At 53.6% G+C, this 16,471-nt stretch overlaps 4 protein-coding genes across 4 annotated transcripts; 3 read left to right on the top strand and 1 right to left on the bottom strand.

Annotated features, from left to right (window-relative positions):
* Positions 1-696: 696 nt before the first annotated feature.
* PpBr36_05389 (uncharacterized protein) lies at positions 697-4,053 on the bottom strand (the record flags this gene model as incomplete). Its single annotated transcript, XM_029892545.1, has 2 exons — positions 697-3,798; positions 3,880-4,053. The coding sequence occupies 2 exons, from the start codon at positions 4,051-4,053 to the stop codon at positions 697-699; spliced, it is 3,276 nt and encodes a 1,091-aa protein (XP_029749567.1).
* A 1,017-nt stretch (positions 4,054-5,070) lies between these two features.
* On the top strand, positions 5,071-5,598 carry PpBr36_05388 (uncharacterized protein; the record flags this gene model as incomplete). The annotated part of the gene is made up of 2 exons (XM_029892544.1): positions 5,071-5,448; positions 5,548-5,598. 2 exons carry the CDS (start codon positions 5,071-5,073, stop codon positions 5,596-5,598), a joined length of 429 nt encoding a protein of 142 aa, XP_029749566.1.
* Positions 5,599-10,199: 4,601 nt separating this feature from the next.
* Positions 10,200-11,852, top strand: PpBr36_05387 (uncharacterized protein; the record flags this gene model as incomplete). Its single annotated transcript, XM_029892543.1, has 1 exon — positions 10,200-11,852. The coding sequence occupies one exon, from the start codon at positions 10,200-10,202 to the stop codon at positions 11,850-11,852; it is 1,653 nt and encodes a 550-aa protein (XP_029749559.1).
* Positions 11,853-13,384: 1,532 nt separating this feature from the next.
* PpBr36_05386 (uncharacterized protein) lies at positions 13,385-16,075 on the top strand (the record flags this gene model as incomplete). The annotated part of the gene is made up of 2 exons (XM_029892542.1): positions 13,385-14,021; positions 14,124-16,075. 2 exons carry the CDS (start codon positions 13,385-13,387, stop codon positions 16,073-16,075), a joined length of 2,589 nt encoding a protein of 862 aa, XP_029749558.1.
* Positions 16,076-16,471: the final 396 nt, after the last annotated feature.

Below are 16,471 nucleotides of genomic sequence, written 5' to 3'. Positions count from 1 at the left end.
CTTTCGTTCGTCTTGCCACGCGTTGCAAGGCAGAGCCAGAATGCATCGCGGAAGGGCCAAGGACGATGGCGGCCACTCTCTGTCTATGCACTTGTTTTTATACTATCCTTTTCACCCTCTATGGACTTGGACCCGCCGTGGCGGCTCGGGGGAGTCGATCCGGTCCCGCGCACCATGCCGAGATGTTCCCGGAAGCACTCAAAGTTCTCCTCGGGCGGCCAGGCAACGCCGTCATGAGAACGGTATAGCCGCCCCCCACCCCAATATCGCAGCTTCTGAGAGACAAGCGCGCGAACCGGGGGCACCGCAGCCCCGTGGTGCTCGCGGCTTAATTCCCGGCAGTCCCATTTTCTGCACAAAGAAATTGGACTGGTTCGTCTCATAAATATGCCCCGACATGCGAGGATGTTACCCAATTCAGCTTTGTCTCCCCTTTCGTATCATACATGTATTTCTTGTTATGCTGCTCATATTCAGAGCAACATACACACCTCTTAGCGGAACCTCTCCCATCCATCGTACAGGACCTCTAATACTATAGACAGTAACCAAAATAATACACAAGAAGCTATGTAGGTGTATGCGAACATGCTTTTTAAGAGAAACCAGCGGACCTGCCTAAAAAAAAAAAAAAAAAAAAAAAAAAAAAAAAAAAACACATGTTATTACAAGCCTCCATTCTCGCCTTCCAGTTGCTCATACGGACGCTTCCCCAGCGACAGCTTGCGCACCCCTATCGCCAGTCGCCTCATCGCCCGCAGCAACCAAACTGCCGTGCTCCTCTATTACATCCACACCGCCAATTCTCAGCGGCCTGACAGCCTCGACCTCCATCTGAATACCGATGGGGTTGATTCGGGCCAGCTTGACCTCAAGAATATCGCCCTGGACAAGCTGTGAGGGCGACTTGACTGCTCCGTTCAAGTTCTCGTATGGCAGATCGGCCAAAAGTTCCCACAACCCCGGGATCATGCCACGGAGATGCTTAGGCGCTAATGATTCAACAATGTGGAACTCGAAAGTTGATGGCAATGGGGCCTCATTAAAGTAAAAGGCACGTGCGAGGGCTTGATACAGGTATTCTTTCTGTCCATGCGGACCATGCCTCGCTAGCGAGCGGGCCTTGGACTCCCGCACCGCTAAAAGTGGCAGCTTGGCCGCCAGGTCGGCGCGGGTGAATGGCAGGAAGGAGTGCTCCTCTTCCCCCTCTCGTGGTGGCTGAAGTGTTTTACCCGTGCGGGCCTCTTCAGCCAGTGCTGCGTGGATCTGAAAGTGGGCGACGACGTCCAAATACCGGCGCAACGGCGACGTGACCTTGACGTAATGGTTCAGACCGAGCCAGAAATGCAGGCCGGGATTGGTGGAGAGTAGGACGGGACCGGCGAGCTGTCTGATGAGTGCGACGTCTTCTTTCGTGGGCCTCCCATTGGCCTCGAACAGGGGATACAAGTGGTTCTTGACCCAAGGTGAGAGAACGTCCATATTCATCGTCGCCTGGGGCATGGTGCGATACGGTACAGGGATTCCGCGATCCTCACACCAGCGGCCGGCAATCTCGCCAGCGAGGATCATGGAATTCGTAACCATACTGGAGACTCGATCAGCACTATGCCGTACAGCCACCTCAATGGCAATATCGCCAGACGAGCGGAAGGTGCCATCGGGGGCTCGTTGAAATCGCGAGCTGGCCGGGAAGAGCTCAGGGGTCACTGTGCTCTCAGTACCAGAACCCCGAAGTGGAGTGGCATGGTTTCCACGGCGCCTAAGGTGATAGCTGGCTGCAAGGCGGCCGAGGAGTTTCAAGTCTTCAACCTCGTGGGCGCCGAGGTCATCCGCGGACTTTGTCTTTCTACCGGGGGGCGGAAAGAACGAGCCGGACCGTTGACCGACGCAGAGACTGAAAACCGACGGAGTCGTCGTCTGGGGCTGCGGCGTTTCAGGGCAAATCTTTAGAACTTCTTCAGGCTCAATGTTGACAACGTTTCGCAGAATTCCAGGAGTGATCTTGCATTCGAGAAGTTCTCCTTGTTCGTTGACAAGACCACTAAAGGTGAGCGCCCGACTACCGGGGGCGAGCGAGAGATTGTGTAATATGCCCAAGTCGGGAAACAGGCGTGTGAAGTGGCCAGGCAAGTAATGGGTTTCGCTCATCCTCTCTGCGTATTTGGCATGCGCAGTGTTGGGCCGGATAACTGAGCTAACGTCTGCAACGTGCACATGTATCCAATACTGACCAGCAGTCGAGGTACGTTCGACAGAGATAGCATCATCAATGTCTTCTGTTTGGGCATTGTCTATTGCGAAAGCCGTTAGCTCGCCCCAGTCTTTGCGACTGCCAGGGTACGGATCATGGACTGATGCCTGTACGGGCAACGGATCTAGGTCATTAACGAGACCGCCTGCCCTGTCGGGGGTCGTGCCTGGTACGGCTCTGTCATGCCGTGACTGGACATCCCAAGGCAGAATCCATCCAACTTCTTGCAGGAACAGCCAGCCAGTAGCCTTGCCTAAGAATTCCGAGTTGTCGTAGCGACCAATGGCCCGGAGAATCTGGGAACCAAACACATTTGCCCTGGAATCAGGAGGGAAAACGTTTTTGGCCGCCCACAGGTGCAAAAACCTCATTATTTGCTGGTCCTTAGGCGAGAGCCAAGGCTCTGCTCTCAGATCCTCCTTGTGGTGTTGGCGCTGATCTAGTCCTATCACGGGCCATTCGTCCTTGAAATGGCGCTCGGTGCGATGCCGATCGATTTGCTGTCGTGCCCCGATGATGAAACGGCCGAGCCTATGTCCGCTCAGTCGCTCCAGGGCTTTCATATCGTCCCGTAGAGCCAATGGATCGGCATAAAGCTCGCGGACCATCTTTTCAACGGCCTTGATACATTCCATCTCATCTGGTGGAAGAACCTCAAAGATACAGCTCTTCAGATCGAAAACAGCGCTCTCGAAGACACGAATCCCAATCTCGCAATTTTTCATTGCCCGCTGGACGGCATAGATGGCGACATCAGAGAAACTGCCATCAGAACCCCTGGCTTTTTCACTCAAGAGGTGCTCCGCGGCCTCGTGAGCAGTAACGTATTCGAGACCTCGCTTAGCAAGGATAGGATATGGGTCGTCCAGTTTGTGATGGTTTTCTTGCAACACAAGATCTGCATCCCGCACAAACTGGAACATCTTGTTGAGCAGGGCCTGGCCATCTTCGCGAGATGGTCCTTCGCTACCCGACTTCATCCAATCCAAGATCATCGGTAGTGGCATGCCTGATGGAGGCAGTTGATCTTTGATGGGGGCCATCTCGGCCTCGGTAGCAAACCCAGGAGCCACAAAGTTCGTCTTGGGCCTGACGCGTACGTAGACACTGCCGTCGCTGCAGTAAAAGTATTGCAGTCCTCCGCGCTGGCAGATGAACACAGCCAGTAGCGGAACCCTTGAGGATCCCTCCCGGGCCTCGATGAGGTCACCGGGGTTTATGGATACGGAGTGGGCCTGAAAGTCTTCGCCGAGTTGAGGACGGTCATGAGCCTGATCGGCATCTTCTTCCATGTCTGGATCCATTTTGTCTAGCTGGCTAGACCTGGCCAGGGATGTGCTGTTCACGGTGTCTTGTTTGTTTGATGGCATGAGGATGTCGTGAACCGACATTATTTGGCCTTGAGGATTTGCGGCGTCCCAAGCTCTTAACCGTTCGCGCGTAGGGAGCCATTCGGGTATTTCACCCTCGGGCAGTGAGTCAACGAGGCGATGAGCATCTTCGGTGTTTGATTTTGATTTGTCGTTTTCAATTTGGCTCAAAAGCTGTATGAGCAGGTTGCACAAGTAAGAATGGTGTCCCAAGATGAACGGGTGCAAAATATGGGAGGGTCAATAGGGACTGACCGAGGCTAGTGAATGACGTTTGTAAGAGGAGCTGGTCGAGAAGTTCCTCCAAGAGGCAAGAGTTTTGCCAACGGCGGGCCGGCGCAAAGAACTTCCAGTGGGGGAGAGGCTGTTGGAGGCGCCGCGAGCGACACATTGCCAACAGACGAAGGGTCTAAGTTTGGATTGCAGCATGCCGGCTGAATATTGGGGTTTAACAACGGCCCCAAGTTCGAATAGCCTAGCGTCGGCGGCAACAAGATATCGAGATTGACACGATACAGGTTCAAAATCCCACCAACTTTTTGCGATACGAGGCGCGTTCTGAGGAGCAGTGCCGATTTTTTTAGTGGGGCGCTGAGAATAGCATACGCCACGGCGCAGACACGATGTCACGTGCCCTCCGCGAAGAGAAATACACTGCTTTCGATTGTCCACTACTTTGCGAGTATAGTGAAGATAGTCAAGCTGCACAAAATGAGCTATGAGCAGTGCAGCTCTTCATCTGTTTGACCATTTATTTTTGGTAGCACTGTGAAATGAACCAAGGCTGAATTGAGTGCGCTGATTGTGGTGGTCCCTGTTTCCACTTTTTTGTGCTTGTCGCATCCAACAACACCCTCGCACTCGCAACTCACCTTGCGCGCAGACTCAGAATTATACACGGAAGGCATCATTTTTGTAGTTGCTGAACCAGGAAGAATCTAATATCCATAATACTCATTTGGCAGCGTCAAAAGTTTCATCATGTCTGCCAGTAAATACCTTTGCACGCAGAGGGATGTCAAGTTAGCCGAGAACTTGAAGATGGCATCACCCTAGCAAATGCCGACAAAGAACTACATTCCAGCCATGACCGGTCCGGACGTGGCGATACTGGGTTGATGCTGCTTCGGTATTTGCCTTGCCGCTGGCATTCTTTTTGAGGTGTCAACTAGGGATGCACAAAGAAAGTAAACAATCACTGGAATGGGGAACATGTTCACCCGGTGCGACATCCCCTTTGCCACTTTCCTCAAGTGTTGGTATAAGAGCTGCGTTTCTTCTGTCGTTCACAAGTTCAAATTCACATAAAAAAAACCAGCCATCAGCTTGTTGTTACTCATCTTCGTTGGGTAACAAACATATTCCAGCACTAAGCTTTTGCCTCACTACCCAGGCAACTCTCTCCATCCTTTCCATCAGCCTGAACCGGAGCCCATAATAGCAAACATGCTCGCCTTGAACATAATCCTGGCCACGCTGGCCGCCTTTGCCACGGCTCAGTCTATGGACATGTCCATGGACCACGGCGAGCACAACGCAGCCACCACGCTCATCGTGGCGACCGACGAGCTCACACTGCCCACCAGCATGATGACCATGCCGCCCGCCGTCGACACCGGCGTGGCGCCCATCGTCGACGGGGACCTGACCACCATCATGCAGACGAGCACCACCATGGCCCCCACCGCCGGTTCCGGCGGCGAGCAGGACCACAGCCCCGGCATGATGCCCTCCATGAACCACGGCAACGGAAGCGTCCCTCGCATCCCATCCCAGACCGCCTTGCCTGTGCCTACTGGCGGCGCCTCGATGGCTCATGTTTCAGTAAGTCGGTTCCTGTGCTTTTCCTCGTTCTGTGGGCAAGCTTGGATCCTTTGGTCTGCTTCATGTGTTTGCAAGCTGACAAGACTATTTTTTTTTCAGTCTGGTGCTATTGCCATCCTTGCGGCTTTTGTCTTCGCTTCTCAGTACTAGAAGTTTTCATGATGATATTTTTGAGTCATGGACATCACGTAAAGCCAGCAATATTGGCATAGAGCTTGTCTTTGGTGATAGTTGTTCTGTTAGATAGAGCTATAGGTGCCCTAGTTAAGAACGAGGAGTTTAATCTTTTCACATGGAATCAAGTCGACAATTCACTTTCTCCATGGTTGATTTACTCTCTCCATGAATTCTGGGTCACAGTTCACCATCACACAAATGAGATTCACAGCAAGGCTTCTCTTTGAAGATCTCAGTCTGAAATCAGATCCCTGTTCAGTATCAATAAGACATCAAGTCCCATTTACAAGTGTTCATAAAAGGAAACCTAGGCACCATGTTCATTTGGGCACTTACGAGATCAGTCATTCACCAGGGCGATTTAACAAATTTATAATTTTGGATGCAATTTGCAGTTAGACGGCCCTGAAGCATATTTCGCCTTCGGAGTTTCTTGTTTCTACGGCGCATTTTATATGTCCAGCTCCTAATTTGCTCCTGTCTAGTTGATACCGACTGGCTGAATGATATAGTCCCAGGCAGCCAGGGCTTGATGGTTGAGTCGCGTTCGCTCAGCGTAGTTGTGCCGTCACTAGCCGTTTCAGAGTCTATAGTAGCACTATGTGCTATCCCAAGTTCACTTTTGCTAGGGTACCGCTTCTCAATCGAGTCGATGGGAAGCATCGGGATCTTCGGAATCCTGGCACCTACGAGCGATTATGACATTTCTTTTTCACAATAGGTTGGAAAATGGTTATTGTTCGACAAGCGCAACGTCCAGACCTTGACTGGCGCCACTAGGATTGGGAGCGAGAGAAATTATAGAACCATGTTGAATGTATTTAACACCATACCCAACAAAAAAAGAGCATCTTTTGTCTATCCATTTGGCAGTATCCTCCTATCGATGCCAATAAACATAGCCCAAGATATTATTTAAGATTCAAAGTTGGACGAAGGCCTGTACACTCAACAACCCAGCACGAGGTGCGATTCATCCCGCCAGGACTCTTTGCATATCGATAGACTTGCATTGTGTTCGGGAAACTTGCTGGGAAGCTTGCAGAAGTTGAGAAACTGACTGTGTTGTCTCGGGACATTAGGACTGTTGTACTCGGTCCCAGTGGAAATGAACGAGTTGAGGTTGAACGGCACTGGGTGGAGGATTCCTCCGTTTCTATTGAGCTTCGAATGTCAACCTTGTTGATAAGCTTGCTTATCCAGGCCCAGTTATGGTTGTCGATCGATCTGGATGAGTCGGACGATCATTCAGAGATCATTGCACTTGAAATAACTCGAGTGTTTGCAATCCCCAATTTTCTCATTTGCCCGTACAGTGTTGTTACCTAGCTTGTGGTTTTGCTTCCGGTCACTTCCGGGTTCGGTCAGAAATATTCGACCATTGCTGGATCGTTGCATATTCAGCCGGCAAACTTGTCTATGTGCACGCTGGTTCTTCAGAATAGCTTCCGGTATCAAAACCGTGCACTGCATGCCCATCATTGTTGGTCAGGAGGATGCAGCCGGGAGGACTTCAAAATCATATGGGATGCAAAAGATGTTAAATCTTCATCTGCACTGCCTTCAATCAATGTTGTGGCTTGCGCGGGCGTAGACGTAATCGTGTGACATGAAGACCGGGATCGTGGGTGCAAAGTTCATTGGCCACCAGCCCGCTATAGGAGGACCACTGACTGGTTAACAGCATAAGATTTCTGGATGCAGCTCCTTTTTTGACAGGCTTGAGCTGGCTAAGCGGTCCTTTTATTTCGGTACCGATATACCGATATCATTATGGATAATCATAGATTTCCGTGATTATAGTCCCTGTTTTTCTGACACGATGCTGGAAAGAATAAACAGAAGCTCCATCCTTGTGTGTTCGCATTCCCGCATTCATGACACACAGCTGTAGTAACGACATAATTTCCTGCCCAGTTTGGAAGGGAACTTGCCGATCACGTGAACCATGCAATCTCACAGAGTCTGGACCAGATCAGCGGAAATGGTTCACTCAAGTAAATTGGGTCTCCTCGAGCTTGAAATGGTTGACAGGCGAGCTTAGCGATGCAGCTTGAGGTTGATCTGGGTTTTTGATCCAAAGATCTGCTCTGCTGAGGACGAATGGAGAAAAGAATAACAACGGAAAAAGCAAAAAAAAAAAAAAAAAAAAAAAAAAAAAACGAGCAGAACGGTTCCTCAAAGCCCCAATCTTTACCCGCGTTGTAAGGGTAACTGGCGGTAAGAGTGAATAGCCGCTTGCAGAAAAGATCTTCGGGGGTTGGACAAGGAGTAATTTCGCTGCCAAGTCTTTGGGGCGCACGACAACCGACCGCCCGAAAGCGCCGGTGCTCCCCATTGGTCGAAATTGGATGTGTTGTTGTGCCAGTCTTGTCCCTGACCCTGAGCCTGACGCAGCGTCCTTTGCCTCCATTTTAGCTCCGCGGGGCGCCAACAAAAGCAAATGTACTTGCTGATCTTGATCAGAGGGGCACAGATTGTGGATAGCCCATCGCCTTGTCTGCATTAAGTCACAACGTGGAGGTGGCAATAAGAATTTGGTATTACAGATCACACCAAAGGCGATTGACAAGTCCGGGAAGCCCTGAAATTGGAATTGAGCTTGTTTATATTGCTGGCCCCGTCACCAGGGGAATTGTGGACTGGGTTAGATTCAGGCAGATGAGGGTCAAACAACGTTAGGCTGATGGATAATTACTGTAGACAGGCAGGCAGGCACCTTGTGAATGACGACTTGTGCAAGTGCCGCCGATGGGGTCGGCCCCCTCGGATGGTTACCTTGACAAAGTCAACATCTCCGGGTGCCGGGCGCCACTTGAAAGATTTCAACGTGACCACAGGCGGCGGTAAGCCGGCCAAGGTTCCTTGCCTGGTCAACGGTTGGTTGCAAATGCTGTCCGCTGAGTGATGAGATTTGATTGACATTTTGTTTCTTTGGTTCTTGGCTGTTGTGGCGGGATTGCATCTCTCCTGCCGAGAGAACCTCGCCGCTTAGGCAATTTCCCTTTTGCATTGGCGGTAGCCATTTTTGGGGCTCTGGGCATGAAAGGATGGAAGCTGGCTGGCATCCATGTTCCAATCGATCGAACGGGAGATACGAAATACAGTACCACAGTAGGGTAGCTGCAATCAGCCCACCAAGGTCTTAGGTAAGGCCAGGGTCGTAGAACTCTACAAAGTAACCCCAAGGTACCTATTTCAGGGCCTTTGGCGGTTCGAGAGAGGCGGAAAACACACCTTGACACCTAGGCGACCTTGGCGACTCAGCAAATCCACCTGTGGGCGGTACTTGGGTGACTGCAGCGTGTTTCTGCAGCCGTTTTGAAGCACGGAAACCAATCAGAAAAAGGAGACGTATCCACTCTTGGATGGTTCTCCTTTTTCAATACCCCACTCCGTATTTCAGCTAATTTCTGCAGCGAGAGGCAGAAGTCCCAGGCAATTCAATTGGACGACAGGGTGAGCAGAAAAAAAAAAAAACCAAGTTGCGATGAACCACAACACGACCACCAAGCTCTCCTCAATTTACTGGTACCAAGGATGTCTTTGGCTCGCTTGGCACTGGCTTGAACTGGGGTTGTACAGCAACAATATACCGTGCACGGGAGGGAACATTAACGCCGAATATTACTCGATCGAATCGAGCATCAACTAACTATGACGATGCTTCTTGCACAGAGGCTTTTGTTTGGCTAACCGTCGGGATGCCGCCAAAAACGTCACAAAACGGCGTCGTGTGAAGACGACGCACATGCACCATAGCTTCCCGCAGTCTAATTTAAGGAGTTTAGTACTCCCTTGGTTAGCTCCATCAGAAACGCCGCCCTCTTGGAAATAAGCAACTCGAATGGTTCTTCAGAGCGATTAGGTACCCACTCGAAGTTAGCAAGGTGGGCAAGCAAAGCGAAGAAAGGATCGTGGTAATCATAACGAGCACCAGATTTGGTTGTAGAGGATGCCCCAGCACTACTAGCAACACTCAAGACTAGCCCCCAAAGTCACATAGGAACGGCCAAGAAAGTCCAGGCATCAGCCAATTCAGCTTCTCTTCTCGTCGCCTTTTGATAGATTGGATGAAGCAAAAGCGACCTTAGAAGGGCTGTCCGCCATGGCAAAGTGGAATCGAATAATTGCCAGCGAGGAGGTGTGGGTTGTCTCTTGTCAGAGTGGACTGGGGGCCCTACCCTTTTTTTGGTGGGCCAGGGCCCTGGCTCTCCTTTTCTTTTTTACGAGCTCCCCAGCGCTCGCTGGCGACCGGGGGATAGCACATGCCCACACACCGGCGCCAAGCCGCGGCCCCCAGTCTACAGGCGGGCGGACGCCATAATAACATCGACGCACCGCGCTGATCCGTTGCTCATCTTTTTCTTCCTTCCTTCCCTTCCTCACGCAGACGCCTCTCGGATGTTGTCAATGTCAAGTTGAAAGCCTCGATAGCTTTCGTCCGTCCTTTACAGTCTCCTTTACCAACCACCGCTCCATTCGTTTAGCGGGCATTCATTTTTTCACGACTCAAACCCAAGAATCCTACGAGGAATAATATAATCTTTTACTGAGCAGCAGTAGCAGCAACAATGAAGGGATTCACTGTCGCCACTGCCGCTGTCGCGGCCCTCTCCGGAGGTGTCAGCGCTCACCGTCAGCACCGCCAGGCCCACCACTATGACCTGTTCGCCAAGAGGGCTGCCAACGACTCGGCCGTCTGCGTGCCTGAGTGCAAGACCTACTACACCACCATCTACGGCGAGCCCACCCTCGTCCCGGATGCGCCCCAGCCTTCCCCGACCCCCAAGACCACGCCCCCGGCCACGGTCCCTACCCCGATCGCCCAGGAGTGCCCCACCCCCGGCACCTACACCTTCCCTGCGACGACCATGGTCGTGACCTCGACCGTCACTGCATGTGCCCCTGCGACGACCACGGTCTCCTCGGGCGTCAACACCATTGGCGGTGTCACCACTGTCGTCACCACGGCCACCACCGTTGTGTGCCCCGTCCCGACCGTCAAGACCGAGTCCAACGGCGACGTGACCAGCATTGTCACGCAGACCACTTACGTCTGCCCTACGCCCGGTACCTATGTCATTGGTGGCACTACCACCACCGCCTCCACCGAGACCGAGGTGGTGGTCCCTACCATCACTACCTACCCCCCGGGCAACTACACCGCCCCGGCTGTCACCACCATTGTTGACACCAAGACCGTGGTTTACTGCCCATTCACCAGCGAGACTCCGGCCCCGGTCCCGACTGTTGCCCCTACCTCGGCTGCCGCTCCTCCCCCGGCCCAGACCTCGCCCTCCAAGGCTCCTGAGACCTCTTCTTCTTCTTCAGTCTCTCCCCCTCCTCCCGCCTCGTCGCCTTCAGCGTCGTCGCCTCCTGCCTCTTCACCTACTGCCTCTCCGCCGCCCACGTTGGGTGGTGGCAACCAGTGGGCCATGACCTACACCCCGTACGGCAACGGTGGCGTCTGCAAGTCCGCTGAGGAGGTCGACAGCGACATTGCCAAGATCAAGGCTGGTGGCTTCAAGACTGTCCGTGTTTACTCGACCGACTGTAACACCCTCCCTAACGTGGGTGCTGCCTGCCGCAAGCACGGTGTCAAGATGATCATTGGTGTCTTTGTCGGCCAGCCCGGCTGCACCAACGGCAGCCCCCAGGTTGCCGAGCAGATTAGCGCCATCAAGTCGTGGGCACAGTGGGACCTTGTTGAGATGTGCATTGTTGGTAACGAGGCCCTGTACAACGGTTACTGCACTCCCAACCAGCTCAAGGACTTGATCGGCGAGGTCCGTGGTGTCCTCCGCTCTGGTGGCTGCAACGCTCCCGTCACCACCACCGACACCGTCGGAGGCTGGGAGGCCCAGGGTGTCGCTGAGACTATCTGCCCCGTCGTTGACGTTGTCTCTGCCAACATCCACGCCTACTTCAACGGTGCCGTGCAGCCCAAGGACGCCGGCAAGTTCGTTTCGAGCCAGCTCCAGCAGGTTCAGAAGCTCTGCGGTGGCAAGGATGGCTACATCATGGAGACTGGCTGGCCCACCGGTGGCAAGTGCATTGGCACTTCATGCCCCGGTCAGCAGCAGCAGGCTGACGCCATCAAGTCCATCCAGCAGGAGTGCGGCGGCAAGGCTGTCTTCTTCAGCTGGACCGACGACGACTGGAAGGCTCCCGGTGACTGCGGCTGTGAGAACCACTTTGGCTGCGGACGCCTCTTCTCGTCTTGAGAGAAGAAGAAAAAAAAGTCAATAAAAAGCGGATTATGACTCTGCCCCTTTGAATAGAAATCTCTGGCACATTATCTTGTTAATAGTCTTTTTTTCTGCCTCTGATTTCCGCTGAGGAATTATCTGTAAATTTTTTTTTCTTTTCCTTTGTTATTTTCCTTGACCTAGCAATGAGCAGCATGTGTATATTTTACCGTATCTAGGCGACTCAGTCATATGAGGAATGTGCGAAGAGACAGGAGCCTTCTTGTTGTATAATGTTTTGATGCGTTACTTACTCTCGTCCACACCGACTCACATTTGTGCTTGTCATCGTTGGTTCATGTTTCAGCGATCCGTGCATTTCCAGGATCCATTATTCGTACCGGCGGGTGCTCCCGACCTATGGGATGGCATCGATGCCTGAACACGTGCGATTTTGTTTTGCATCCTCACAACATTTTGACGTTTACACATGTTTCAACAACCTCAGGTTACCAAGTCATGGCTCGGTGAAGGAACGAACGAACGACTATGCCCGAAATCTGCAATTCCAGTTCAATTCGATCCGGACGTCCTCGGCCGATGTTATGACAAGCTATTTACAAACTGGGTATGGTCGACAAGTCCAAACTTCTAATTCGTGGCTAGGAAATTTACAATTAACACAGCTTGAGATCAGCCAACTTCGTACTCGATTATGTCCCCGCATCCCAACAATGGGGCTATTTCACATTACTCTCGGATAGCGTAATCACGGCTATTATACAGGGAAGGCATATTTTCTCGATGCTGACTCCGACGTTTGATACTATTACTCAGACATGCGCGACTTTTACCTGTTGCCAAGCACTTCAGAGGTCATTCAATTGCGTGCGCAGGTCCCATCAAGGTGTGTATACCTACTCACGGGTTCGAGATCAAGGAAGCATTGCCTACCAACCCAGGTACGTTCCCATTTTACCCTGTTGTTGTCCCCATCCGAACTTCACGATTCAATGCTAAGTTTCTTTGGCGATGGTAAACAGCGGAAATTTCAACTCTTGCCCTTTGCCCACTGGCGGCATGACGTGTTACATTCAATATGGGGCCGGATCTTCATGAGCCTTCTCCATCTCCTCTTCTTGCGCTCCAATGGGCGGCGAATTCATCGGTTAAAACAAGGCCGTATTTCAAGTTGGGTAGTATCCTCCGCGCAGGGCAATAAGATAACAAAGGCAGGTTTCCCCGCGCGTTGTGGATGGTTACGTCGAATATGTGCGGGGACGACGGCACAATATGAACCGATCACTCGCTTGCGAACGTCATGGTATCACAGGCTCACATACCGAGTAAGGCAGGTCATTTTAACGAATCGTGCGTGGTCCATGAGGAGGCAAGGCATGTGACGTCGATGGGTATTGTTTTATCGGTCAAGTCCCCATCTTCTTCGGCTCTTGTCGGATCCTCTTTCTTTCCATCTCCCTTATGGCCCTCTGTCCCTGGCAAGACCTCACTCTTCCTGCCGAAAACAGTAGAGGATACCCGAGAGAAGAGAGAAACAAGCAGACGAGATGGGTCGACTAGCAAGCGCCCTCCTCCTCGGCCTGGCGTTCTTCACGGCCGACTCGGCCGCGGCGGAGCAGCGGTCGCGAGAGAGCCTCAATGCCGGTTGGCGCTTCACGCGCTTCACGTCGAACCCAGATGGGTTGACCTACTCCTCGCTGAAGCCCTTCATCATGCCGGCGGCCAACGACTTTGTGGTCGACCTGGCCAAGCACGTGCAACGACCCGACCAGGGCTCCGAGCCGGCACCGCCCGAGTTCTCCAAGGCTGAGTTTGACGACGCCGCCTGGGAGGCCGTGAACCTGCCCCACGACTGGGCCGTCAAGGGCCCCTTCTACGAGGGTCCCAATCCCACCGTGGGCGGCGGCCAGGGAAGGCTGCCCAGCCAGGGCATCGGCTGGTACAGACGGAATTTGGACTTTGCGCCCGAGGACGCCGGCAAGGCCATCTACATAGAGGTCGACGGCGCCATGAGCTACTCGACCGTCTGGCTGAATGGCAGGATCGTAGGCGGTTGGCCCTATGGCTATGCTAGCTACCGGCTGGAGCTCACGCCCTTCCTCAAGGAGGGGAAGAACCAGCTGGCCATTAGGGTTGACTCGCCTATCAACGTGTCCCGGTGGTACCCGGGAGGTGGCGTCTACAGTAAGTTGAATTTTTCTTTTTTTTGGCAGCCTGAGTTTGAAGCTTTAGCTGCTATGTATTTGTTGGTTGAACACATACCGGCTAACTTTTTTTTTCACCTAGGAAATGTCTGGCTCACCAAGGTCAACCCTACACACGTCGGCCACTGGGGAACCTACATCAAAACCAAGGACGTCTCTTCAGGATCTGCTACAGTGGATCTTGCCGTCACTGTAGAGAGCACGAGCAAGCAAGAATCTCAGGTCATCGTCTCAACAGATGTTTACGTCCTTGACGCCTCTGGCCAGCCCGGGGCCAAGGTGGCCTCGTTTGGCAACGCCACTGTTACAGTGCCTGCCGGCTCATCCAGCTCGACAAACGGCACCGTGACCGTTTCCAACCCGGCGCTTTGGGGACCCAAGCCTGACCAAACTCCCAACCTCCACGTAGCCGTCACAAGTGTTTACTCTACCGATGGTGAGCTCCTCGACACTTACAAGACCAAGTTTGGTATCCGCAGCGTGCAGTACACCAACGAAGGGCTCCACGTCAACGGCAAGCGAGTCTACCTTCAGGGCGTTTGCCAGCACCATGATCTGGGCAGCCTCGGGTCGGCCTTCCACGTGCCCGCGGCGAGGCGCCAGCTCGAGATGCTTCAGGACATGGGTACCAACGCGGTGCGGACTTCGCACAACCCACCGGCGCCCGAGCTGCTCGAGCTGGCTGACCACATGGGCATGCTTGTTCTCGACGAGATCTTCGACACGTGGGCGAACCACAAGGTGGACAATGACTTTGCCACCATCTGGGACGACTGGTCCGAGCCGGACCTGCGGGCGTTTGTGCGCCGCGACCGCAACCACGCCTCGGTCTGGGCATGGAGCTACGGCAACGAGGTGCGGGAGCAGACTATCGAGGGCGGGGAACGCACGGCCCAGCGCCTGGCTGGCATCGCGCACGAGGAGGATGCCACGCGCTCCAGCACGGTCGGCATGAACAACGCCGGCCCCAACTCGCCATTCACCGCGGTCGTCGACCTCATCGGGCTCAACTACCAGGGCGAGGGCAAGACCGGCTCGCGCCCGTCGTTCCCCAACTTCCGCTCCAACTTCCCCAACAAGATGATCTACTCGAGCGAGTCGTCGTCGGCCGTGTCGTCCCGCGGCACCTATGTGTTCCCCGTGCCATCTGAGAACTCGGCCGTCGTCAACATTACCACCGGTGCCGGCGTCATCAACGACACGCGCCAAGTCTCGAGCTACGAGCTGCACGCGGTCTCATGGGGTGCCAGCCCGGACAAGGTCTTTGCCGGCCAGGACGAATTCCCATACGTCGGAGGCGAGTTCGTCTGGACGGGCTGGGACTACATCGGCGAGCCCACCCCCTACGACGACGAGTCGCGGTCGTCCTACTTTGGCATCATCGACCTCGCCGGCTTCCCCAAGGACCGCTTCTACCTGTACCAAGCGCGCTGGGCCGCGGCGAAACCCATGGCGCACATCCTGCCGCACTGGAACTGGGCGGGCCGCGAGGGCCAGGTCACGCCCGTGCACGTCTTCTCGTCGGGCGACGAGGCCGAGCTCTTTGTCAACGGCGAGAGCCAGGGCCGCAAGAAGCGGGGGCAGTACGAGTACCGGTTCCGATGGGACGAGGTGACGTACGCGCCGGGCGAGGTGCACGTCGCCACGTACAAGGGCGGCGCGCCCTGGGCCAACGCCACGGTGCGCACCGCGGGCGCGGCCTCGACGCTGTCGCTGACCAGCTACAAGGACCAAAAGACGCTGCAGGCCGACGGCAGCGACCTCGCGTTCCTCAGCGTCGCCGTCACGGACGACCAGGGCGACGTGGTGCCGACCGCGGAGCCCGAGGTCACGTTCTCCGTCTCGGGCCCGGGCGAGATCGTCTCGACCGACAACGGCGACCCGACCGACTTTGTGCCGTTCCCCAGCCACACCAGGAAGGCATTCCGGGCCAAGGCGTTGGCCATCGTCAGGGCCAAGGAGGGCGGTGGGCGCATAGTGGTCACGGCCGAGGCGGATGGGTTGAAGAAGGGGGAGTTTGTGTTTAATGCATGAAGAAGAAAAAAAATCCAGCGATATAAGCGTGCAGCATGCAGTATATAATCAATGTTTTATGCAGAAAATGGCGTCTAACAACGTTGATTGAATCCCTGCACTTTGGCTTGATGTTAATTCACAGTGTGACAGCATAGCTTTTACCCATTGATCTGAAAGTGGTTGTAGCATTGGGTCAGCCTTATGGGGATGGATAGTTGATCATTCTGCACGAGTATGAGACGATCCAAAAGACACTGTGTTGCATTCCCCAAACTCCATGTCAAAGAAGGAAGAAAAGAAAAGAAAAGAAAAAAAATAAGCACAAGTATAAACGTTTATTGTAACCAATGTGTTGAGATTTTGTGTGCACGATCCTGGCTTGCCTGGATTCAAAACCCCCTAATAGGGACGACC

Source organism: Pyricularia pennisetigena, chromosome 6 (genome assembly GCF_004337985.1).
Source record: "Pyricularia pennisetigena strain Br36 chromosome 6, whole genome shotgun sequence".
In the NCBI taxonomy this organism is placed as follows: Eukaryota; Fungi; Ascomycota; class Sordariomycetes; order Magnaporthales; family Pyriculariaceae; genus Pyricularia; species Pyricularia pennisetigena.
The sequence above is the reverse complement of the archived record's forward strand: the minus strand, read 5'-3'. Positions and strand labels throughout refer to the sequence as shown.